At 33.6% G+C, this 25,475-nt stretch overlaps 1 protein-coding gene across 2 annotated transcripts in view; it reads left to right on the top strand.

The window, feature by feature from the left end:
* Positions 1 to 22,166, top strand: part of Oga (O-GlcNAcase) — a 41,548-nt gene extending 19,382 nt beyond the window's left edge. Inside the window, exons 11-16 of one of the 2 annotated variants that reach the window (XM_072532574.1) lie at positions 1,725 to 1,899; positions 9,315 to 9,368; positions 13,004 to 13,089; positions 13,517 to 13,909; positions 16,140 to 16,296; positions 21,808 to 22,166. In XM_072532574.1, coding sequence (XP_072388675.1) covers positions 1,725 to 1,899; positions 9,315 to 9,368; positions 13,004 to 13,089; positions 13,517 to 13,909; positions 16,140 to 16,296; positions 21,808 to 21,938 — 996 coding nt within the window. In that variant the 3' untranslated portion in view covers positions 21,939 to 22,166. The remainder of the gene's footprint in view (positions 1 to 1,724; positions 1,900 to 9,314; positions 9,369 to 13,003; positions 13,090 to 13,516; positions 13,910 to 16,139; positions 16,297 to 21,807) is intronic. The other variant, XM_072532575.1, reaches the window with a different exon arrangement.
* The last annotated feature ends 3,309 nt before the right edge of the window (positions 22,167 to 25,475 follow it).

Below are 25,475 nucleotides of genomic sequence, written 5' to 3'. Positions count from 1 at the left end.
AATATAAAAATAGATCATAAACACGTTCTTTTACAAAATTTTAAAATAAATTTTTCTTTGACCTTAAATAACATTTTATTTAATATTTTGTGTGACTTCCTTTAGCTTCGATGACAGCTTTGATCCTCCTTGGCATGCTTTGAATTTTAACTTGAGAATATCCGTCAGAAAAGATCATTGCTTTGAATGTAGTAATGAGTCTCTCAATTAACCGCTGCTTATTTGTGACAGTTTCCTGGGCAATCCCCCTCTTCATAAGCTGCCATAGATTTTCGATCGGATTGAGGTCTGGGGAATTACCTGGCCACTTCAGTACAGTTCAGTTTTCTTTTTTTTTCAGGTACGATGTTACTGTTTTTGCCTTATGGCACGGTGCTGAATCGTGCATACAGGTAAAATCCTCCGATTTGCCAAACCAGTCTTTCATTTGTGGCACGAGCTTTCTTTCCAGAACTTAAATAAACTGATGTTGATTCATCATTCCATTCACAATGTATAGCCTCCCTGTGCCCTTACTGCTGATCACAAACCATACCATGATCTTGAGAGGATGCTTTACTCGCTCCACTATGTAATCCTTGTGATATTTTTCACCCACTCTCCTTCGGACGAAAGCCGATTTATCCATGAGTATCTCCACTGTATTCTCCGTACTCATCGGAGAAACAAACCTGTGAATAAAAAAAAATTCTTTTTTTAGGATAAAAACAGTGGCTATAGGGATTTAAACTTTAGTAGTGACGTAATTTACCTTATGCCAATCCTCAATTGTGCAATTTTGGTGTTTTTTGACAAATTTCAGTCTCTTTTTCATCATTGCGATGGTCAACTTTGGTTTTTTGGCAGGGCGACATGATATGAAACCTTGCTCAGCAAGCCTTCTGCGGACTGTCATGTCAGAAACTGGCATCCCAGCTTCACGAATAAGTCCCGTGAGGATTCTTCTTGGCTTCATTCTATTGTTTACGAAGATATCCCTCATTTTTCTTTCGTCTCTGGGTATAGTGACATGCTTTCGACCACATTTTTGGGCACTCTGGTGTGTTGGTATCAATTTTTTTCTTGATATTGCTTGCGCTAGTTGGCATTGTTGAGCTATCTGACGTTGGGAAAGCTTTGTATTTAATAAAAGTGTCTTTATCTCCACAATTTTACACACAGGGACGTCTTTAGCTTACCCATTACCATTTTCTTCTCAAAAATCGAAATGTTTTGAAAATGTCTTTAAAATTAAAACTGATAGTTTTTTTTCACACACAATCACCACTAATACATTAATAAAACATACTACAAAGATAAAACGATACTGATCTTTCAAAAACAATACAAAACATACAAATTCAGTTGTAAACTTCAATCGCAAATTCACCACAATGTGTATGTTGTCACGTAATTTGACACACATGACAGTTCTAGAACTGTAAACGTCAAAAAAGTAAGGTTATTAGTGACTTATAAAGTAAATGCTTGAAGGTTATGGGTATGTGGATTTTTCGACTATTGTTTAAGCTGATTATATAATAATAATAATAATTACATACATTATGGTTATACAATATACGTTAATACATTATGGATAATATAATGAATATATATTAACACAATTTATTTGGTGCTTTCCTTATCTTTTGGTACCACTTCTGTACTGCCATCAGCCCTACGTCGTATGTCTAATTTGACGATTTACAAAGATTTATTGATTCTAAAATATATTTTCGTTCCAGGTTCAAGAATGGTTTACAAGAGCCGAAAAAATGAATGAGATATCTCAGGCGATGAACAGATTATTTGAACATATGTCCACTTGTAATAATAGAGAGCTCCTTTATGATCTTTATTCATATATTTGGGATATGAGAGCTGTGGTATCATTGCTCAATTCGTACGTCAAATGGCTTGGTAAGTGATCCAAAGAAATAATTCAAATGGTACTCTTCCTTCCATTAAATATTAGAAAAAATGTAATGTAATAGTGGTGGCTAGGTAAATGTACAGCTATGATTTTACATTAAAACGAAGCAAGTTATATATAGTAATATAGTAAAGAATAAAAATAGAGACCTTTAACAAATACCAATTTAAAAACAATTTTTCTTGTTCTTTAATCTGGCTCTCGGTTATATAATTAATAGGGATAAATGTGGATTCGGATTGAACAAATCTCGATATGATTGACGTGTCACAATTTTTGATTGTACTGTTCCAATCCCTTTCTGATTAATACCGCTATATATTGTCATGTATCATTTGGCCATAAAGATAACTCCATTATCATCATTATCACTAAACCAGCCACATTCTATGTGCAACAATTTTTGCAAGAAAAATTAAAAACAGCAGAAACTCAAGCATGCATTATCTTCCAATGTCTCAAAAATTATATATATATATATATATATATATATATATATATATATATATATATATATATATATATATATATATATGTATATATATGTATATATATATATATATATATATATATATATATATATATATATATAATATGCAAACGATTGGGACTTTCAGCAAAAGCTTGCTATTGCTTTGATGAATCAAATATTAGGCGTTGGAGCCTAATATGGGTGTCTGAATCGGAGTAAATAGAACGATATAGGTAACTGTTATTTCGGTATCTCTACCTCGTCAGCCGTTCGAGCTAATTCTGATTAAAACCGAAAAGTTCAACTAATGTCTCCAAAATCTTCCCACTTTTAGTGCGGACCATGACATCACTATTATTATTGTTAGCTATGGTTTAGGTTTGTTTTGGATTGGTATTGGAATTAGATTGATTTCTGATAATGCAACTTCTTTTTTTTTTTTTTAATTAGATGGTTGTAACATGCTGGTGGATAATTATTTTTTTCTAAGATATCCATCCATCCATCCAATGGCGCTACAGCCCAAATCGGGCCTTGGCCTCCTTCAACAGGCTTCTCCAACCATCTCTATTTACGGCTGTTCTTTTCCATGAACGCGTTCCCAGGCAGTTCCTGGCATCCTCATCGACTTCATCTTCCCATCTCTTTTTAGGTCTTCCAACAGGTCTTTTTCCCTGCATTCTTGCATTTAATAATTTTCTGGGGATTCTATTCTCATGCATGCGGACCACGTGCCCTGCCCATCGTAATCTCTGCAGTTTAGTATGTTGTGCTAGAGTTGGTTCGCTATATTGCTCGTATATTTCTCTATTGTACCTAATTCGCCAGTTGTTGTTTTCACTTATTGGGCCCAGGATCCTACGTAATATTTTTCTTTCAAACACATCTAATGCATTGGCAGATTTCTGTGTCACCACCCATGTTTCGCAACCATAACTTACTATGGGCCTGATTATTGTTTTATAGACCCGGAGTTTTGTTTTCCGGTGTACGTCTCGCGATTTGAATATGTGGCCCATCGCGAAATAGGCTTTATTTGCCAGCACAAGCCTTCTATTTATTATTTGCCAGCACAAGCCTTCTATTTATTTCCGGTTCTTCTTCATTGCTTGCGACCAGATCCATTCCTAGGTATGTGAATCTATTTACATGTTCTATATCGTCAATAGAGTGTTGTTGCACCGGTCTATTTGATCTGGTTTGTATGAGTAGTTTTGTTTTATTTGTATTTATTGCTAGCCCTACTGCTTCTGCACTCTGTTTCAACTCAACGTAGGTTTCTTCCGCTGCATTCATTGTTCTGCTCATTATGTTTATGTCATCTGCGTATGCTGCTAATTGGGTAGACTTGTTTGTAAGTATAATATTTCCGCTCACCGTCAACCGTCTAATTACATATTCCAGAACAAGATTAAAGAGCGTTGGAGCTAGTCCGTCGCCTTGTTTCAGTCCTTGCGTTATCGTAAACGCATCAGTGATCTGTCCCTGAATACATACCTGTGCTTCTGTTTCTGTCATTGTCATTTGCACTAGTCGTATTAATTTTGATGGTATGCCAAATTCTTTCAGTATATTAGGTAGAATTGTTCTATCTATTGAATCATAGGCTTGTTTAAAATCTACAAAGAGATTGTAAACGTCCATGTCATATTCCCATGCTTTGGCTAGTATTTGTTTAACTGTAAATAGTTGGTCAATGGTAGATCTATTTTGCCTAAACCCTGCTTGATATTCCCCGATGATTTTTTCCGTGAGAGGTTGTAGTCTTCGATTAATGATGTTTGTGAGTATTTTGTATCCCGAACAAAGTAAAGAGATGCCTCTATAATTCTGACACAACAGTTTGTCTCCTTTTTTATGAATAGGGCAGATTATACTTTTCTTCCATTGTTGGGGAATTTCTTCTTCTATCCATATCTCTCGTATTAGCTGGTACATCTGTTGTGTCAAATTCCTTCCTCCTTGCTTGAGTAGTTCTGCCGGTATTTTATCTATTCCCGGTGCTTTATGGCTTTTTTGTATGTGGATTGCCGTTTGGACCTCCTCTAGCGTTGGGGGTCTAGTTAATTCATTTTCTTCTCCATCTTTCCCCAGTTCTTGTTGTTGTACCTCCTGTCGTGCCTGCTGCTGCCACTGTTGTTGTAATGGTAGTTGTGTCCCTTTGTTTAGTAATTCCTTAAAATATGTCATCCAGGTTCTCTTAATTTCGTCCATATCGCTAATGATTTCACCTTTCTTATTTTTGCAGAGGCTAGTCCTCGGTTTGTATCCTTGTCTTAGATGTTTGATAAATTGGTATGCGCTACGTGTTTCGTTTTCCTTAAACTCTCTCTCTATGTTTAGTCTTAGTTTTCTAAGATATCCTTAACTTTTTTCAGATTTTCGGAATGATATTGTGGGATAAATAGCTTAATGCCAGAGCTTACTGACAGAGCAGTTAAGCTAAATTGGGGCCCAAACAGAATCTTTTACAGAACTTAAAAATGTGTGGTGGTATTATAAAAAAATATTTACAATTCACTAATCAACAGACATAAAATTTCAATAACCCATATATAGTAATAACGCACTATACAACTTTTTTCAGATTTTCGGAATGATATTGTGGGATAGATAGCTTAATGCCAGAGCTTACTGACAGAGCAGTTAAGCTAAACTGGGGCCCAAACAGAATCTTTTACAGAACTTAAAAATGTGTGGTGGTATTATAAAAAAATATTTACAATTCACTAATCAACAGACATAAAATTTCAATAACCCATATATAGTAATAACGCACTATAAAAAGTAGTCAATTCTGTTAGCGCTCCTTAAGTGCCACGCGCGGTTTTTAAAGCGAAGCTTCTGGACCAGCGTGGTATTACATTTTTTCTCTACAGTAAAATTCTGAAGCCAGAGTCACGGAACTACCACCACAAGATGGCGTCGTCACTTGTAGCGTCATACAACAGCGGTTCTTGACATCGATTCAATACTATTGATCAATTCGTTTCTAGTCATTATATATTTACTCTAAGCAGGTTTAAATAAAAAAAACTGCATGAGAAACAACTAACAAAATATAGAGAATAAATGATAAGTAAAAAATAAAATCATGAATGTGTTGCTTGTGTGAGTCCATTTCAAAAGGTAAAAGAAATAATAAATTAGACTTACTCACAATCAATTTAATTTAACTAATCAGACGACCGGTTTCGCTTTCTACAATATGCAAAGCATCTTCAGGTCACGATACAAAGTTAAATAAATGCTGAAAATAATAAACCCATATTAGGGTGTTGTCTAATAAAGATAAAACACAGATAGATGATATAAATTACAGTAATTATGCCAATATTACATGTCTGTGGTTTTTCAAAATGAATAAGATGTTTAAGCAGACAAGGTAAGACCCACAAATTGGTAAAATAGTCTATTAAACTGTAATGAATTAATAAATAAACAAATAAATAAAATATTACTTACATGCCGGTACTGTATTAATTGATGGTTGAAAGAACATGGTTCAAACTATCTTGTATTGTTGATTGGAGAACTCAAGTCAACTATTGTAATTGTTTAACAGTAAACGGGAAAGTTCTTGAGGAGACAGATTTTATCCAATAAAGTAGAGATAGGTGAAGTGTAATTGTTTGTTTGATGAAAGTAATGTTCTATACCATTAAGTTCTTTAAAAGTTATTTATATTTATTCTGAAATAAATCTTTAAATATATCTCCAGAATAAATATAAATAACTTTTAAAGAACTTAATGGTATAGAACATTACTTTCATCAAACAAACAATTACACTTCACCTATCTCTACTTTATTGGATAAAATCTGTCTCCTTAAGAACTTCCCTGTTTACTGTTAAACAATTACAATAGTTGACTTGAGTTCTCCAATCAACAATACAAGATAGTTTGAACCATGTTCTTTCAACCATCAATTAATAGAGTACCGGCATGTAAGTAATGTTTTATTTATTTGTTTATTTATTAATTCATTATAGTTTAATAGACTATTTTACCAATTTGTGGGTCTTACCTTGTCTGCTTAAACATCTTATTTATTTTGAAAAACCACAGACATGTAATATTGGCATAATTACTGTAATTTATATAATTTATATCATCTATCTTTGTTTTATCTTTATTAGACAACACCCTAATATGGGTTTATTATTTTCAGCATTTATTTAACTTTGTATCGTGACCTGAAGATGCTTTGCATATTGTAGAAAGCGAAACCGGTCGTCTGATTAATTAAATTAAATTGATTGTGAGTAAGTCTAATTTATTATTATCTGTCACCATAAGATTCGATTCGTAGCGATAATCAAAATTTAATAAAAGTCATAAATGTCATCCGATTAATAACAACATTGAATCAACTCTTAAAATTTTTATAATAGGTAATTCTCGACATTATTTAGTTTATATAATTATTAAATTTACTATTACAGTACCGCCTACTGTTACACTTTTTTAATTTTGTTTGTATTTGTTAATTTCAAATAAATTTGGTAAATTTCGAACGGTGAGATATTTAAATTTTTTCTAATATAAAGTGGTGGAAGAGCGTATCGATGATGTCATAAACAGTATTTATATTGTTAGTATTGTTTTCGTTTGAAATTCATAATTTTTACTAGTTTTTGTACGTTGTAAAGAATAAAATAAATAGTGGAATAATAAACCTATTCTAGTTCGGGTTCTTACAGTATGCAGGGATCAATAATTTCATCATTTAGTTTTTAATATAGGGGTGTTATTTTCGACCTGTCATTTAAATTCTCCTGACATGTGCTGATAATATGGAGATATTAACTATCCGACGAAAACCAAAAGGAACAAGAGATCCAAAACGTTATTTTATGATATTTTATATGTATTTATAAAATATCATAAAGCGACGGTTCAAATGAACTAAAACTGTAGAGGTGAAGCCGTATAAAATATTTTGAATTTACAATTAAAAAAAAATAAGGGTCATTCATCGACGTAAAAAATCTCCTAAGCTTAACCAATAAATACACTTTTAACAAAATTTTATTGCAATCTGTCCAGTGGTTTTTGAATATTTTCTGCTTTGTCTTGTATTTCTCTGCAAAAAAATTTCTATCTATGCTTTCCTTGCATTCATCATCAAACCATTCCCCATTCCTTTCTTTCTTTTTTAGTTATATTAGCTTCCTTGCAGTTACTTCCATTATCGTTTTGCTTTTCGTTCATCTTTCACCCACAAGAATGAAACTTGACTCACGCAAGTTCCACCTGCAAATTTTCAGCTAGTTTTTCTTAGTATGTCGCTGCACACTTTTGGTCTTTTAGCTTCTCTATCTTCCATTTATTATTCTTACGTTCTTTATCATTATTTACCGTAGCTCATATAGTGATCCGAATCGATATTTGAACGTTCATTACACTTGGAAAATGAGTTGTAGGTAATAAGACGTGCTAGATCTACTTACAATACTAATTCCGGGTTCTACAACCCAGGTTTCTTTATAAATATTTTTATGCTTGCAATACCTCCTTTTTGTCACGAACTTGTTACTCTCGGAGGTTGTCCCAGAAGACATCAGTGGTCACGTGCGGAGAGTATTGTTCAACTAATGATATTAGGAATCGCTAAAATGATGTGCTGTAGGGAGTCATTATTTGTACAAATGTTAAGAATGGTTTATGATGTATACTTCTGGTAGTCTGTCGGACGACATAATATCTCCAGTTAAGGCCTAATAACCTTAGGAGATCTCAAAACCGCTAATCTTTGTAATATTTTCAATATTGCAATATACGATTATAACTTTCGTCTTCTTTGTGGTTATCTTGAAATATCACAACGATTAGCATTTCAATTTTTTCTTCAACAGTGTGTAAAAGCATTATTTATAATGTTGCTAGTAAAAATTAATTAACAGTGATAATAATTTACTTTACAACTTACAATGCAAATCTATTCACTTTATACCGGTACACATATGACATCATTGATAAAATAAAAACGTATTTTATATTCAACTCATGATTTGGCCACAACTTTCTAATATTTTAATTATCATTTTACCGAACTGTCCATTTTTAGTTGTAGTTATCTAGGGCGTAATTTGTTTTGTCCAATTTGTAAAATTTCAGTTCTGGCAGTTCCACAGATGGTATATTTAATATTAAGTAGGTTTGCATATGGCGTCTTCAATTGCAGGTATGCGCGATAGAACAGCGATGCGGCTTTGCGCAAGCGTTTTGTTTTTGTTTATTATAGCGATAACGCAAAAATGGACAGTCATGTTAACTAAATTCATGAAATATTGAAACCTATAAAATACGTTTTTTAAATGGGTATTAACAAAGTTTTTTTTAGCTCAATTCTTTGGTCAAATTTTCTTAATTGCTACTTTTATGAAAATATCAATTGTTATTTGAAAAGTATTTGTAGATAATTTTGCCTCTATTCCGTACAGTATCAAGATCATACTTAGGATAGCTGTTAAACTAGCGCTGTTTTTCTTTTGTCTTATTTTATCCTGAGTACATTACATTGTGTGGACTCATTAGTATTATTATTATACAATAACTTCAAGCCAAAACAAAGTTTATGTGGCTAAGAATACAAAATCAATACTTAGTACTAAATAAATAAATGAAAATAAACCTCAAGTGAAATTTCCCAAATATATATTTTTCCTAGATTTCTAATCTACTACATTATTATTTTATTACAGTCCTGGTACATTAATTGAAAGTTTTTTTTCAATCTAACGCTATCAAATCTTTAAATGAGTAATAACAATTGACGTTAATTAAAAAATATTTATTTGAGCATTTTGCAAGTTTGTACCAAAAGAAATTTTAAAAGTGGAAAATATTTCTGTAACCTTGGAATACTGTATTACTGCAGATATGATCTTGATCTATGTGTATTAATATAATATTTTTTTCTCAAGCTGGCGGTCATTTTCCACCATCGATGCCATCGTATACTCAAGGGACTTACACATGTACGCATCTTCCAAGAAATGTAGTATAATATAAGGATATAGGTGCCGCTTTTTGCGTAATTTAAATTTTCTAGTCCATGATGTCGCTGAATTGGCGCTGTTTGCGTATACTTTGTAAATTTTTTATATCGCTCCATCCTTGTTTCTCTTAATCACACTATTTCATATCACTAGCATAATAAGATATCCACAGAATTGTAAACGAAAACTAAATCGTGAGCACAATAAATTAAACAAAAAAACTTTGAGTATCTAGAGACATGGTAAGTACCGCCCATTCTAATGGATTATTCAGTGAAAAATAGACAGCAAGCGGTGGCCAGGCAGCGGAAGTCTCGTGGCTCCACAATCTGCGGAAATGGTTGGTGCTCACATCGGTCGAACTATTCAGAAGTGTTGTAAGCAAGATCCGAATTGCCATGTTGATAGCCAACATTTGCAGCGGACTGGGCACAACTGCAACAAATGCCTAATCTCTGGAATGAAGAAAAAAGATTTTATGTTTATAAATAAAAAAAGAATAGGCCAGGAATTTGACCGGTTGTCTTATTCCTATTTAATATGCGAAAAGTATCGAAAAAAAATGTTTCATAATATCAGATATCTTGATGAATTAAATTATTCGTCGGCGACTTCAGGATGCTGGAAAACACAGATGCTTGTAAAACTTTAATTCATCGATTAAGATCTTGACAACTTAAGAACATTTAGTTTGTTACACTACAATTAAAATATTAAAACATCTGAAAAAATTATCACAAGAATGCAATGATTATATATATTAAAAAGTAACCTAAGACGTTTCTATCTACTACATTGAACATAAATAATAAAACAAGGAACTCAAGTTTCGCTATTTTGCAAAAATACAGAATCGCCAAATTACAATTTATTAATGACCTGTGTATTTCGATGATATGATATCATAAATACACTCACCGGCAAAATTAACGGAACACCTTAACAATGGGTCATGTTAGATGTCTCGAATTTCCTAAACCTGTTGTCCGATTTGAGTGATTTTTTTAGTATGTTATAGTTATATTATTTAAGAATATCGATATAATAATATTGTTGCTAGACAGGTCAGTGTCATTTTATACTGGGTGTAACAATCATACTATGTTTTTTCCTTAAAGTTCGGAACACCCTGTGGAATACTCTAGCATATATAAAATATTGAAATTAAAACTCAATTATAGCCTTAGGCATTCTTAAGATTTTCTTTTTTGATTCATTTGCTTGTGTTGGATAATAAAAAAGTTAGGTACTGTAACAACTACATAGCTATGTTTTTCATCAGTAAATGCTCATTTTCTGCTTAGTGTCACCAGCATATGTAAAGGAACAACCATAAAATCTGGGTATTTTCTCTCTGGTTATTATGGTTAATATTGTTAATATTGTTTAGATAATATCATAATACGATTGTTGGTGAAGTATTTTGAATTTATATTACAATGGTAGTACAATATGCAACCTGTTTAAGAAGAAATAAAACACAAAGATGTCAGACTCAAACAAAATGCGGATTTTAAACACATTAACTTTATTGTACAGTTTGAACTTAAATTGATTTTTTTATTTATTTTTTGCTTTAATAACGTGTGTTTCCCCCACGAGCCCTTACAACTGCATTTATTCGTCTTCTCATACTTCTGATAACGCTATCGATCAGTTGTTGAGGCAGTCTCTCCCATTCCTCAATCAAAGCAATTCTGACTTCCTCTCTGTTTTGAATAGCAGGAACCCGTGCCCTAAGTTTTCTGCCTAGCATGTCCCACACATGCTCTATCGGGTTCAGCTCTGGGGAACAAGCTGGCCAATTCATCGTTGTTATACTCACTTGTAATAAGAAATCTCTTACACCGCCTGCGACGTGTGGGCGCGCATTATCCTGCATTAAAATAAAATTTTCGCCAATATATGGTGCAAAAGGTACCACATGATCTTGGAGAATATCTCTGATATACCTATCTGCTGTTAATGCTCCATCATCAATCACCACTAACTCTGTTTTTGCTCCCAAACATATACCGCGCCACACCATAATTGAACCTCCACCAAAAAGTACGGTCGTAGTAAAATTGAAAGGGGCATTTCGTTCTCCTTGGCGTCGATACAATCTTTCTCTACCGTCGATGTAATTTACACTGAAACGGCTCTCGTCCGTAAAGAGAATTACACTCCAGTGGTTATCATTCCAATTTTGATGTACTCGACCAAATTGTAAGTCGTGCTAAAAGATGGTGTCTCTGGAGTCTGGGAGCTTTTATTGGCACATATGACTTGAGACCGGCTTCTTTAAGTTTCCTTACTGTGCGCTCACTTATGGTAGTTCCACGAACATTTTGCAACAGGTTTTTGGTTTGAACTGCTGTTTGACGTCTACTACGTAATGTTTGCAAAGTTATAAATTGATCATCTACAACCGTTGTTAAACGTTTTCTACCTTGTCCCCTTCTTCTTACATACTCCCCGGTTTGTCTCCAACGACTTACACAACGATGGACGGTTGATGGTGATTTACCAAATATTCCAGCAACGACCATTGTTACGGCGCTAGCAATATCAGTCGGTATTAAATCACCCCTTTTTACTTACTCTTTGCAATAAGAACACCACTGATTAGAACAAATTAAAAGAAAAATCACATCCAACAAACTCAAACAAATTAACTTATCAATTAAATACAAGTTTGTACTTGTTATCAACAGACAGAACGACTGTAAAATGTAAAACGCAATACAAATAAACAAATTAATTTGACATTTAAGACTTTCTTTTGACAAGGAGCATTCAAAGCTATGTAGATATAGTCTATAAAATACAAATATAAAGAAATATTGCATTAATAACTTGTTCCTGTAAATTTGCCGGTGTGTATATTAAATTGTAAAAAGTGTGTGTGTAAAAAATAAACTTCTCATAGCCTACTTTAGGCTTGTTTATTAAACTAAGCCGAAAATGAGGATTTATTGATGAAGAACATGGCTAGTTGTTAACGTACCTAACTTTGTTATTATCAAACACAAGCAAATGAATCAAAAAAGAAAATGTTAAGAAAGCCTGAGGCTATAATTGAGTTTTAATTTCAATATTTTATATATGCTAGAATATTTCATAGGGTGTTCCGAACTTTAAGAAAAACACAGTATGATTGTTACACCCGGTATAAAATGACATTGACCTGTCTAGCAAAAATATTATTACATCGATATTCTTAAATAATATAACTATAACATACTAAAAAAATCACTAAAATCAGACAACAGGTTTAGGAAATTCGAGACATCTAACATGTCCCATTTTTAAGGTGTTCCGTTAATTTTGCCGGTGTGTGTATATCTTGTATTGAATAAAATTCAGATGGATTAGAGATCAAATTAGAAAAACTGACCTCGCATTTGTTGCTCTTCTCATATTTTTACCAAAATGCACACTCGATACATTTTGTACTTATGCATAGCTGTATAAGCTGCTTAAATTTTTATTTAAGCTTCAAGTATGGGTAAGTACAGCGTATTTCCAAGCGTAATAAATTGATGATGGCGTAAATGTATATATACTTAGTTAGATGCGCTGCGCCGCGTATTTATGTGTGTTCACAAATATTAAAGTACTTTTTGGTGTAGGGTTTTCAAAAGGATGGAAGGAAACGTTTATGAGCGGTGAACAAGAACCGTGGGTGTTCAGAGGAGGTTTAACTGCAGATTTACAGGTAAGTGTTCAATTCAAATAGTGAGAAAACTGTTATATTCATATTTTTCGACATTTTGCGTTGATTTACAATAGTGATTGTTTTTCCCTTCTCTCGCTTGTAGGTGATTTGTTTTAACATAATATAATTATCGTATTAGGTTAGGTTAGGTATTCTGGGATTCGTTGCCATAAATTTGTTTAATAAGTACTGGGGCAGGCTCAATGTCTAAATCTCCTACCAGCCCAGGATTAAAATTATTAATTTAATTTTTATGGTTTAGAAAATATATTTGTCGGAGATGTATTGACTTTCGCCTGTTTACAATGTGCAATTCAGTAGCAAGTTTACAGCTAGAATCATCAGCTATATTTGTGCAACAAATTTATCTGAAGCAAAAAGTTTCAATGCTCAGTTTTCTTGTATATAATTATTCTTTTTATTCCAGCGTCTGATACCCGTAGACTCCGGAAACGATCTCTTCTTGTACAAAGTCCCCGAAGTTCCCACCAGTAGAGTGTTCACAATACGTCCTTACCTACCAACTGACGAAGAAGTCATTTACAATGTCTGCACCAGGACATGCAAAGACGGTCTTGAAGACCCGATACCATATCCAGACAATCTTAAGGATCTACATGCCGATAAGATAGTAGGGCCTTACTTGACACTTCATCCGGAATTCTGTTTCGTAATAGAAGATGACACTGGTGTAGTTGGGTACGCATGTGCCGCTCCAGATTATAAAAAATTTAGGGTAAAGCAAGACCTGGCGTGGATACCAGAAATGTGTGAGAAATATCCGCTGGATTGTGCTAAGAATCTTCATAAATTTGCTCAAGTATGTAAACATTAATTTTGAATCGTTTTAGTTTTATTAGAATTAACGACTTAAGCTAGTATACTCCAGTCGTCAGAGACGAAAATGCCACTGAACCTCTAAAAATCATACAAACAAGCTGAATTTTGCCGAGAATGTCAATTTTAGAACGCCAAAAAAGATGCAAAAAAGTTTACCAATTTTACCCCTGGGCACCCCCCTAAAACCCCTCTAGTGGTAAAAGTGCAAAATAATCGATTTACCAAGAATCTGTATGCCGAAGAAAAAAATTTTTTAAATAAATCATTCAAATCATTCAAATTCAAAAATTTGAACAGCACTTTTTGTGTGGAATGAACCGTTCTCTCAGAAACAACGCTTGAAGCGACCGTCGATTTTGAATGTCAGTTACGTGCGCGACATCAATGTTCAATCAAATTTGTATCAGCTCGACGGTAAAAATTCGATATCTTTTGATCCAAGTGTCCTATCGACAAACATTGTGTGTTTTAAAGGTAGAGTGCAGCTTTCGTATACAGTTTTTGTATTTTGCCGCGAATAAACTCAGTTTTTATAAAGCTGTGAAATAAATAAACGTGGCTCAATGTGGAAAAATTTACAGCTCACATCGTACTATCCATTAATCCATTCACTGTCAGTCCACTGACATACCGATTTTAACTGACGCGCTGGAAATTAGAATTGCTGACTGCTTACCGAATTCGAACCGTAAATCTAATAAACCATAGACATTGAACTGCTAAAATGAAGCCATGTTTCTTGAAATAATGTGCCATAATCTAAAGAAAGTGGTTGTCAGCATATGATATAAATCCTGATAACTACTTTGTATTTCTTCTGGATCTTGTTGAAAAATATTGACGATGTATCTCTCCATCTTAACCTGCAAAGCCATATATCAATAAAATAATCTTTTTGATATATCTGTTTGATATCATATAACAGAAATAAATAGGTGTCATAAATTTTTAATGAAGTAACGGGTGCTACTATAGACTGATTTTAAAGAATTTATTAATTTATTAAAAGAAAATATACGACGGCGATTTGATAGGCATTTCAGCCGAATCGTACTCGTAGTTTTGTTTTGACCGCTTGTGGAATCGGGCGTGTTCGCGGATTTTACAAAAATGGATAAAGCAATATCAGTCTGTGATTCTATTCTTGTTTTTGGAAATAAAATCTGGCAGCGAATTCGAAGATCGATAGAGTAACTCTTTTTCTTCGATAGCGATTGTCAAAAATTAGTTTAACGAGTTTCAACTTGTTCTCACTTCGGTTTTTAATGAGCCACGCCAAGGTGACCCACCGAAAACGGCTACCACAGAGGTTAACGTGATAAAAATTCACGATCTCGTATTGGCAGACCGTCCATTTAAGTTAAGTTTAGATGATCGCGCGTGAACGCGTGTACAACAAACCGCGCGACTAAAGATGCAGACTAGTCATATAGAAATGTTTATATGGTCGCGCGTAAACTTGCGATCGCGCACGATTGTCTTTGCTCGTCGCCAGTATCTTGATTTGCACGTAATTTGCGCGACTTCGCGCGTATTGAAGTACAACAATCAGGCATAGACGTGTTCAGTTGATTAGCGCGATTAGAGCCGGTTAGACGTACGAAGTGTGTCAAGATGGATGATGATTTGCTGCGTTCTCGCAAACTCTGAATAAAAAAAAACGCTCTACCATCTGATACATTATCGCGTGTTAACGAGCTACAAACGTGCGTTGTCATGCGACCATGTCAACTTAGCCTTAAGGTGCGCGAAATAGCTGAGACAATACGCATTTCAAAAGACCGCGTCTGTCATATTATGCATGACATTTATGGCATGAGAAGCTATCGACACGATGGGTGCCGTGTTTTCTCACTCCGGACAACAAGCGCAACCTAGACCACTTCGGGCAGTATTTGACGCTGTTTAAGCGCAATCCGAAGAGTTTGGATCCGCCGGTACACATCAGAGATCAAGAACAGTCTAAACAGCGGATTTCACCAGGCTAACGTGCACCGAAGAAGGCGAAGAATCGCTCTTATCGGCCAGAAAGGTTGGACCAACCTCATAAAGGTTTCGCCCAAAAATATTTAATGGTGAAGATGATTTAGAAGTAGAATAGAGTGTTTTTATTTTCTTGTGAAATAATTTAAATAAGTATCGATTAGCATGAGTCAAAATTGTTCACAGTTTGTTCAAACTATTTTGTTAAATACCTTTTTAAATTTCAGGAAGCCGCTTCACATTTTCATACTTTCAAAGATGAAATATTTGTTAGCAGTCCCACACATCCTTCTAGTATGATATGTAGCCTACTGCCTTCTGTTTTAGATCAGTCTGTTAGTAAACGATTAGTTACGTGTCTTCTAGCATCTTTAAGGGCGAATGGTAAGTATAGACTTTAAAATATAATATTAAAAAGTACAAAAATTAACAATTCACTAATGTTTGTATTTTGAGAACGATTTTCGAAGAGGACATTGAAACGTCAATAAACGTACTTTAACCTTTAATTGTGGCGTATTCCCATTTAAATAGTAATTACTTTTAATGCCACAAGCAAATAGCTTCAAAACAATATTAAAAAGTACGTTTAGAGAAAACCAACATTTTAGTATAGTAGACACGTAATTTCGTTGGAAAATGTACGGGAACAAGAGCGAGTAAGACACTAACAAATTGGCAACAGTGTTAGAGTGACCATTATGATATTCTACTGAACAGTAGCGTCGATATGTAATTTTAAATTAAATAAAAGTTATTATTTTGCAAACATTTGATTTTAAGTGTAAATGGAACAGTCACATGTCTTCAAATTATGTGGGTATCAGTAAATATTTTATTTTATCAAAAAGTTTTATTTTCTATAAAGTTTAAATAAAAAATATGGGTGGTATCAACTTCTTATATACCTAGGTAGTAATAACACTAATCGATTCGACTGAACAAAAAAAATTGTTAATAACAGTACCTAATTATCCCATAAAATTAAACAGTACGATCAAATATTTACAATTTATAAACAAAAATGCTCATAAATATTTTGACACCGTGTTAGAGAAGACTTAGTACCTCCATAATTTTAAAATGGGTAAGAGGTCTAAAACTTTTATTTTTTTATATATATACCTAGCAGGTATTTTATAATAACGTAACCAGTACTTTCAATATTTTAAATTAAATACTTCGTAGCTTTTTATTCTATCAAGAAATATGTTTTTACTCTATTTTCAAAGATATATAAGAACGTCAGTTCTATAAGTTATTCGATTGAACAGGTATGGTGGAACTTTCTCTTGAATGATTTTATGGTAAAAACATAAAGCATGAAGTTTCCGACGATTTTTCATATTTAGCCACTTGGCTAGGGTGAAGACATGGCTTATCCTTTGGAATTTCCTGATGCCAAAAATCAAACACAAACAAGAATTTTGCAATTTCTTTATTCTCCATGAATCAAATTTCATGCATTGTAAAGCACGTCACAATAATTTAATTTTGATAAAACCAGAGCATTACATTATAATGACTTGGTGGCCCTACGTAATAAATTACTGTTTTGATACAGTAATTTTAAAACGGCGTAAGCTCTTTGTAAACAAACACTTACGTGATATGTAAACCTTAAATCTTCGTCGAACCAATCCCCTAGGCTTTTAATCTTTTTGCCAAAAATTAAATTTTCATTTCCTAAGATAATTCGATTGGCATAATTATCCAAAACTATTTTCCTATGGAGATTCCTCCCAAATATGATACCCTGAGTTTTTGATGTATTTAATTTTAAACAATGATTTTGAGAAAAAATCTGCAGATGAAGGTCATGATTTATTACATTTACCGCTTGATCATACTCATTTGGATAAAATGACAAAATGATAGAGTTGGGTATCGTCTGCGTAATAATGCTGTGAACAGGACAAAAACACTGTGTATCGGTGCTGCTCGACATTTTTGTCATTCTATTTATTTTCAATAACTTAATGAAAACAATTAAAAATATAATTGTTCAACCTCTAACAACTTTAATAAACCAATCAATATCTTGTAATACTCATCCTCAAGTTTTCAAAACTGCAAAGGTAGTACCTCTGTTTAAGAATAAAGGCTCTATTGATGATTATAACAATTGAGCCGTTGAAAGCCAGAGTGGTACAAGTCACAAAATTCCATTTTTGCCCAAATATCGGCAAAAGATTCATTTTACAGGAATCTATATTCACACAAAATATGAAATAATTATGTTTGTTAATGCACCCAGAGATGGCACAACTAGTTTACCTAGTTAACGAAATACTAATAGCATTGAAAGGCAGAGTGGTACATGTCCGTAGACACGTGACTTATACCACTGTGGCATTTAAGAGATTTTAGTAGCACGTTTTAAATTAGTTTATTTTGAGATCTGAAACATGAGTTCCAGTGAATCTGAAATAGAATCTTTTCCTGGTAGTGAATATGAACCGGACAGATTGGATAATTCGATATCATCATTATCTTCAGGTACAAATAGTTATTGTTTAAATGTACCAAAATAAATAACCTCTAAATTATTTTAGATGAGAATGAAAATGTTTTATCTAATGAGGCATCAGGTTCTCAAAGTAAGCATGAAAGTGGCAATCAAAGGAAACGAGTTGGAAAAAAACGCTTTAGAGAACCCGAAAAACATAACAAGGTAATACGTAAGAGAAATAGGAATACAGGAAATGAATATTACAGTACATCTGGCAAAAGGTACCACAAAAAGCATTTTCTAATACTAATTGTAATTGTAGAAAAAAATGTTTTAACCGAATTGATGAGCAGGAGAGAAAAATAGTGTTTGAAAACTTTTGGAAAATGGGCGATTTTCTGCACAAAATGCATTTCTTTCTGGTTTAGTTAAACAAAGTGCCATTAAACGTCGACGTCCTCGTGATCAAAGTAGAACTAATATTAGAAGTAACACAAATATGTATTTTGTTAATACTTTAAATATTTCACAAAATGTTTGTAAACAGTACTTTTTGCAAACTTTTCAAATTTCGAATGGCCGACTTGAAAGAGCAGTTCAACGTTCACGTGTTTCATCGCCTGGAGAAGATTTGCGAGGTAGGCATAAACCAACAAATAAAACTCCTGAAGAACGTGTAGAATATGTACGTGAACACATTGGCAGTTTCCCCATGTACCAGTCCCATTATACCCGAAGTCATAATACGAATAGAAAATACCTCGATACCAGTCTGAACATAAGAATTATGTACAATCTTTATAAAGAAAAATGCTCAACAGAGAATATAAGTCCAGTATCGGAAGCAATGTACCGAAATATATTCCATCGTGATTTTAATCTACACTTTCATAGTCCATCTAAAGACACGTGTGTGAAGTGTGATACATTTAAGGCAAAACTAGCGTGTATCACCAATGAGCAGGAAAAGACTGATCTAAAAACACAGCATGCGTTGCATTTGTTGAAGGCTGAAAAGGCAAGAACAAGTCAAGCTAATGACAAGGAATTGTCTATTGTAAATACAGGAAAAATGTACTGTTTTACGTTTGACCTAGAAAAGGCTTTGCCTTTTCCAACATTAACCTGTTCCATTGCGTATTATAAAAGAAACATGTACGTATACAATTTAGGGATACACGAGTTGGCCGAAAAAAAAAAAAGACTTTTATGTATGTTTGGGATGAAATCACTGCTTCCAGGGGATCACAAGAAATCGGATCATGCATACGAAAGCATATTATGACAAATGCAAATGCAGCAAAGCATATTATTGCTTACAGCGACGCTTGCGGCGGCCAGAACCACAACTTCAAGCAGTGTTTGTTCTGGTTAAAATTAATGGCAGATACAGATATTGAAGTAATAGATCATAAGTTTATGGTGTCGGGCCATTCATTTTTACCAAATGATCGAGATTTCGGTCAAATTGAACAGTATGCCAAAAATCGTTTAAAATATACGCCTGAAGACTGGTATACAACAATAAGAAAATGTAGGACAAAAAATCCTTTTTCGGTGTACGAAATGAAAAAGGAAGACATTCTCTCCATAGCAGCAGTGGAAAACTCCGTAACTCGCCGCAAGAAAAATGAAAATGATTGTACAGTATCTTGGTTGAACATCCAGTGGCTGCATTTTGAAAAAGATCAACCATACAAAATATTTTATAAAACCACTTTGAATGAAGACTTTAGTTTTGAAACAATTAACATTTTTCCACAAAACAACAAAAAAGGTGCCCCTACACTAATGAAAAATATGAAACTTACACCACTGTACTCCGCTCCAATTAGAATTAGCGCCAATAAAAAAAAGATATGGTGGATCTACTCCAGTTCATACCACCCTATCAACAGGAATATTTTAAGAATATTTTGGAAGACCCGTCCATTGAAGATATTGGACCTTTGGGAGAGGAAGAACTTACATGATTTTATGATTTTTTGCTAATAGAATATTAGTTTAAGCTGTAATTATTTTTATTACTTTTATTAGTGTTGAGAAGCAAAGGGGTCTATCACAAATTATTAAATAACCAAAAGTAAAATTAATATTATCATTCTAATTTTACACCAAAATTTAAGTTAACATGTTTGTAAACTATATTGAATAAAAAAATTATAATAACACGTCTCAGGATTTTTCAGTAGCATCTAAACTTTAAGGCTTTGTATCTCACAATATGCTTGGAGTGACTTGTACCACTCTGGCTTTCAACGGCTCAATTATCGACCCATTTCTTTGTTGCCCATCTTATCAAAAGTTTATGAACGAATTTTAAAAAATCAAATTAATCTACATTTTGAATCTAATAAACTGTTTGCCATAAACCAGTACGGATTTATTTTTTGTATTCATTTATTACCAATAAACCATCTATCTATCTAAGTACACCATTTTTTTAACTTTTTTATAAGCTATATTTTTGCTAAGAATATGTTTTTCGATAAAATAAGTACTTACTTTTTGAGCTATTTGCGGAAAACCGTCTAAAAACGTGTTTTTTTTTTATTGAAAAATGATCATATTCACTCGCAAATAACTCGATAAGTATTGACTTTAAAACTGTATAAAATAAAAGTTGGTTAGAATTTTATATTTAATAGTCTCTTGACGAATGAGAGGGCGAGTAATAACCCGTGCGTTTGCTTACAGTTGAGAATTTGCTGAACTAATGTACTTAGCTTGAGTATGAATATTTTCAATTACCTAATATATATATATACCCAGTATTTAGGCGTTGCACTTAGCTTGAGTATGAATATTTTCAATTAACTAATATATATATATATATATATATATATATATATATATATATATATATATATATATATATACCCGGTATTTAGGCGTTCCACGCCCTTCCGGTAGGGATCTATGGAGGAGTATCACCTAGCCGCAAGCCCTTATCTCTTGCCGTACTGCTCCACCATAGGCCGATCAGATACCAGCATATGCTAGACTAAGCCGCAGATTCATTTTAGAATTTTAAACTACTGCGTTAGCCTTTTTGTTTTCTGTTCACCGAGCCGGGGATTTGAACTGACATCTCTCGCATTGAAGCGAAGGAGAAGCCAGCCGCCCAGCCCGCTTGGCTATCCGATCGACTTCAATTAACTAATAAAAGTGTAAAATTCAAGTGGATTGACAAATATTTTTAGACGAAAATTAAAAAATATTCTTTTACTATAAAGTAAAGATGCATAAATGAATGTTGTTTTTCGCAGTTTGAATTAAAATTTTAGTTGAAGGTGGCAAAAATTTCTGTGTTTTGTCTATAATGTTGATTATTGAAAAATGTATGTTTTTTAATTATGTTTGACTCTATATATGTTTTTTGATAAAATCCACAAAACACTAAAAATGCAGTCTAAATTTTTCTGATAATATATTTATTTTAGGTTCATTTGGCGTTCATGTTATAATGAACACATCCGACAGCTATACACATGCATTTTATGGAAAACTGGGATTCGTGGAGAATACCCATGAGGCTATTAAAGGAAAGATTGTGATGGGCAGAACTTTTTAATATTAAAAACGTTTTATTCTCAAAACGTTGCTGGACTGACGCTGCAGTGAGATAATTCTTCACAATTGTTGTTTTATTTATATATAAGGTTATTAAATAATTATATAAAACTATGATTTTTGTGATTTTTAGTATTATACTTCGGTTAAATTTTGTATCACTTTTTTGTCTGAAAAATTTATTGTACAATAATAATTTGTGTTAAAAGGAAGAAATATACAGTTTTAAGATGGGTTTTATTTAACCACTAGCTCTAAGATCCATTCCAGGACTGGATGAATGGCAAAATTAAGCATTAACGAAACAAAACGAATTTATAAAATCGAACTACAAGCATTAACTTAAGAATAAGTGTTGGTCAAAAAAGAGGTTGGGGTATTTTTATTTAATTTATTAATAAAATCATTTCAATATAGCTGCTTCTTTTGATTAAAAAGCAATTGAGGAGTTTGCTGTAAGAAGGATGCAGCTCCATATTTAGACCATTTTGGGTGGAGCCATATGCCATAATTTAAAAAAATTGGCGGATTGACTGGTATAAGAACGATGCAGATCGGGTAATATCATCAGTAGCTCGACAACCCTTTCTGAGTCCTGGCTTGTTCTAGGATTTTCCGTCATTCTGTTCTGTTCCTTGCTTTGTTTTTCCAGTTGGTAATCTTAAGTGTTTTCAGATCTTGTTCCATGTATCTAAGTTTGGTTTGGGTCTTCCCTTTGACCTTCTCCCTGCTGGTGTTTGCCTCATTATATGTTTTGGTGTTTCAGTCTCCAACATCCGTTCAGCATGGCCCATCCAGCGCAGACGTCCGATCTTTATGGATGTTATGACCTCGGGTTCATTGTATGCTGTGTACAGTTCAAAATTATATCTTCTACGCCATATGTCATTTTCTTTCACCCCCTTATATATGTGTCTAAAGATTTTTCATTTAAACGTACCTAACAGGTTCTCATCGCTTTTCGACCGTGCCATGTCTCTGATCCATATACAAAGAGCGGTTTTATCAGATATCTAGATCTTAGATGTTTTAATTAGTCCATTATGTTTTAATAGCGATATGTATTCTTCTCTTAACTTCTTCACTGACATTACACTGCGGTAACTAGTAAACCTAGATATGTAAAATTTTTCACGCTTTCGATGTTATAGTCTCCTATTGTCAGATTCGGTAGGTTTCTTTGGCCTGTCGATTTGCTGGCCTTCATGTATTTGGTTTTTATTTCATTAATGTTTAGGCCACTGTTTTGTGCCGCTCTGTCTATCGCATTAAATGCTTCTATCGTCTTTTTTTAGGTTCTAGCTATGATATCAAGATCATCTGCAAATGTCAATATTTGTACACTTTTGTTATTATTGTTTCTCTGGTGTTGACTTTTGACTCTCTAATAATTTTCTCTAATGTGATATTGAATAGAATACAGGCTAGGGCATCTCCTTGTCGTAGGCCTGATCTCACATGGATTATATTTTAATGCGTTTTGAATTCGAATTTTGCTTTGTACTTTAAGTGTTTCTTTTACTATATCAATGAGTTGAGTTAGAATATTAAACTCTTTCAGTGCATGGATCAGAAATTCTCGATGGATGCTATCATAGGCACTCTCAAAATCAAGGAAAAGATGAGTGTGTGTCTATATTAAATTCAGTAGTCTTTTCCAAGATTTGCCTCAAGACGAAGATCTGATCTATTGTGGACTTCTGCCTGCAGAAACCACATTGATATCCCCCCAACTATTTGTTCCGCATTGGTCTCAATCGGTCATACACAATATTTGACAGTATTTTATATGCCACAGTTAGTAGTGTTATTGTCCGGTAGTTTTTACATTGAAGCTAATCTCCCTTTTTATGTAGTGGGATAATTACTCAGGTCTTCCAGTCTTGTGGCAGTTGCTTATTATTCCATATGTTCACTATTAGTTCGTGTATCGCATTCAATAGGGAGTCCCCGCCTTCCTTTATTAATTCTGCGCTAATGTTGTCTAATCCAGGTGACTTGTTGTTTTTCAGTCTGGTAACTGCTTCTTGCATTTCAGCTACTGAAGGGAGGGTTGTTTCTCTGGTATCCGTTTGATCCAGTATAATTCCATCATATAGTGGATCTTCGTTTTTTTTTTTAAACTTTTCTTTGAAGAATTCTGTCCATCTTTGTAGTATTTCACTCTGTTGAGTTACTATATCTCCTTCTTTGTCTCTGCACATCATTGTTCCTGGTTTAAATTATTGTCTACTTTTGTTAAGTTTTTGGTAGAATTTTCTGTTTTCTGATGGTTTATTTAGTTCTTTTTCTATGTGTACTCTTTTCTTTCTGCCATGTATTTTCTTCTCTTCCCTCCTTAGCATTATATATTCCTCCTCTGCATTTCTTGTTGTAGTCGTCGATATGCATTATTTTTCCTCTCTGTTATGTTACGACACTCTTCATCGAAGCACTGTCCTTCAGTTGATTTGAGCTTTTTTTGTAGACCTACGGTCTTTTTGGCCGCGTCTTGTATGATTTTTTACACGCTTCCCATTCTCTGTTTATATTCTTGTGCTTTTGTCTGTTGTCTAGCCTTCCTTTTATATATTCTTTATATTTTGCCTGCTAAGTTTTTTATTTCATATTTTCCAATTTTGGATCCCTTTTCTTTTTTAGTGTTTGAGATTCTGGCTCTTATTCTACTTTCCACTAGGTAGTGATCCGAGTCTGCATTTGCCCCTCGTCTGCTGCATACGTTTGTTACATCTGAGTGATGTCTTGAGTCAATAATAACATGATCGATCATGTATATTGTAACCCCATCTGGAGATTTCCACATTCCCTTATGAATATTTTTTCGCTGGAAGCATGTGCTGGCAATGACCATGTTAAGGGAAGTTGCTAGATTTATTAGTCTGATGCCATTGTCATTGGATGCCTCATGAAGGCTGTGCTTACCTATATAGTTGGTAGGTGTTGTTGCTCTTTTCCTATTTTTGCGTTATCACCATAAATAATTTTGATGTCATTCTTTGGGCATGAATGGTATGCAGCTTCTAGTTCTTCATAGAATTTTTCTTTGGCGTCGTCTTCTTTTTCCTCTGTAGGGGCATATGTACATTTAAGATGCTATAATTAAAAAATGTTCCCCTTAGTCTCAGGATGCACATTCTATTTACAATGAAGCCAGTACCTAGTGCGTGGTCTTTAGCGTCGCAACTATAGAATATAATGTGTCTTTTGTCAATGGTGCCATCCCAGTCCATTTCATTTCCTGCAGAGCTGTTATATCCATGTCATATCTATTTAGTTCACCGAGCAGATTCTGGAGGGTTATCACAGTAGCACAATATTGTTCAACTAATATACAATGTTACAATTATATAAATATATAATTCCATATATCTTCAGATTAAGAATGATTCCAATCATTTTCTGGAATTCATCTTATTTACTCATTATCTCAAAACTTAATTAGATGGACATACTACCATTTACCTCTACGATACAGCGATGTTTCGCCAGATACCATACTTAGTCTAACGTTGTTTTTATTAATTGTTCCAACAGTTTG

Source organism: Diabrotica undecimpunctata, chromosome 5, assembly GCF_040954645.1.
Source record: "Diabrotica undecimpunctata isolate CICGRU chromosome 5, icDiaUnde3, whole genome shotgun sequence".
Classification (NCBI taxonomy): domain Eukaryota; kingdom Metazoa; phylum Arthropoda; class Insecta; order Coleoptera; family Chrysomelidae; genus Diabrotica; species Diabrotica undecimpunctata.
The sequence above is the reverse complement of the archived record's forward strand: the minus strand, read 5'-3'. Positions and strand labels throughout refer to the sequence as shown.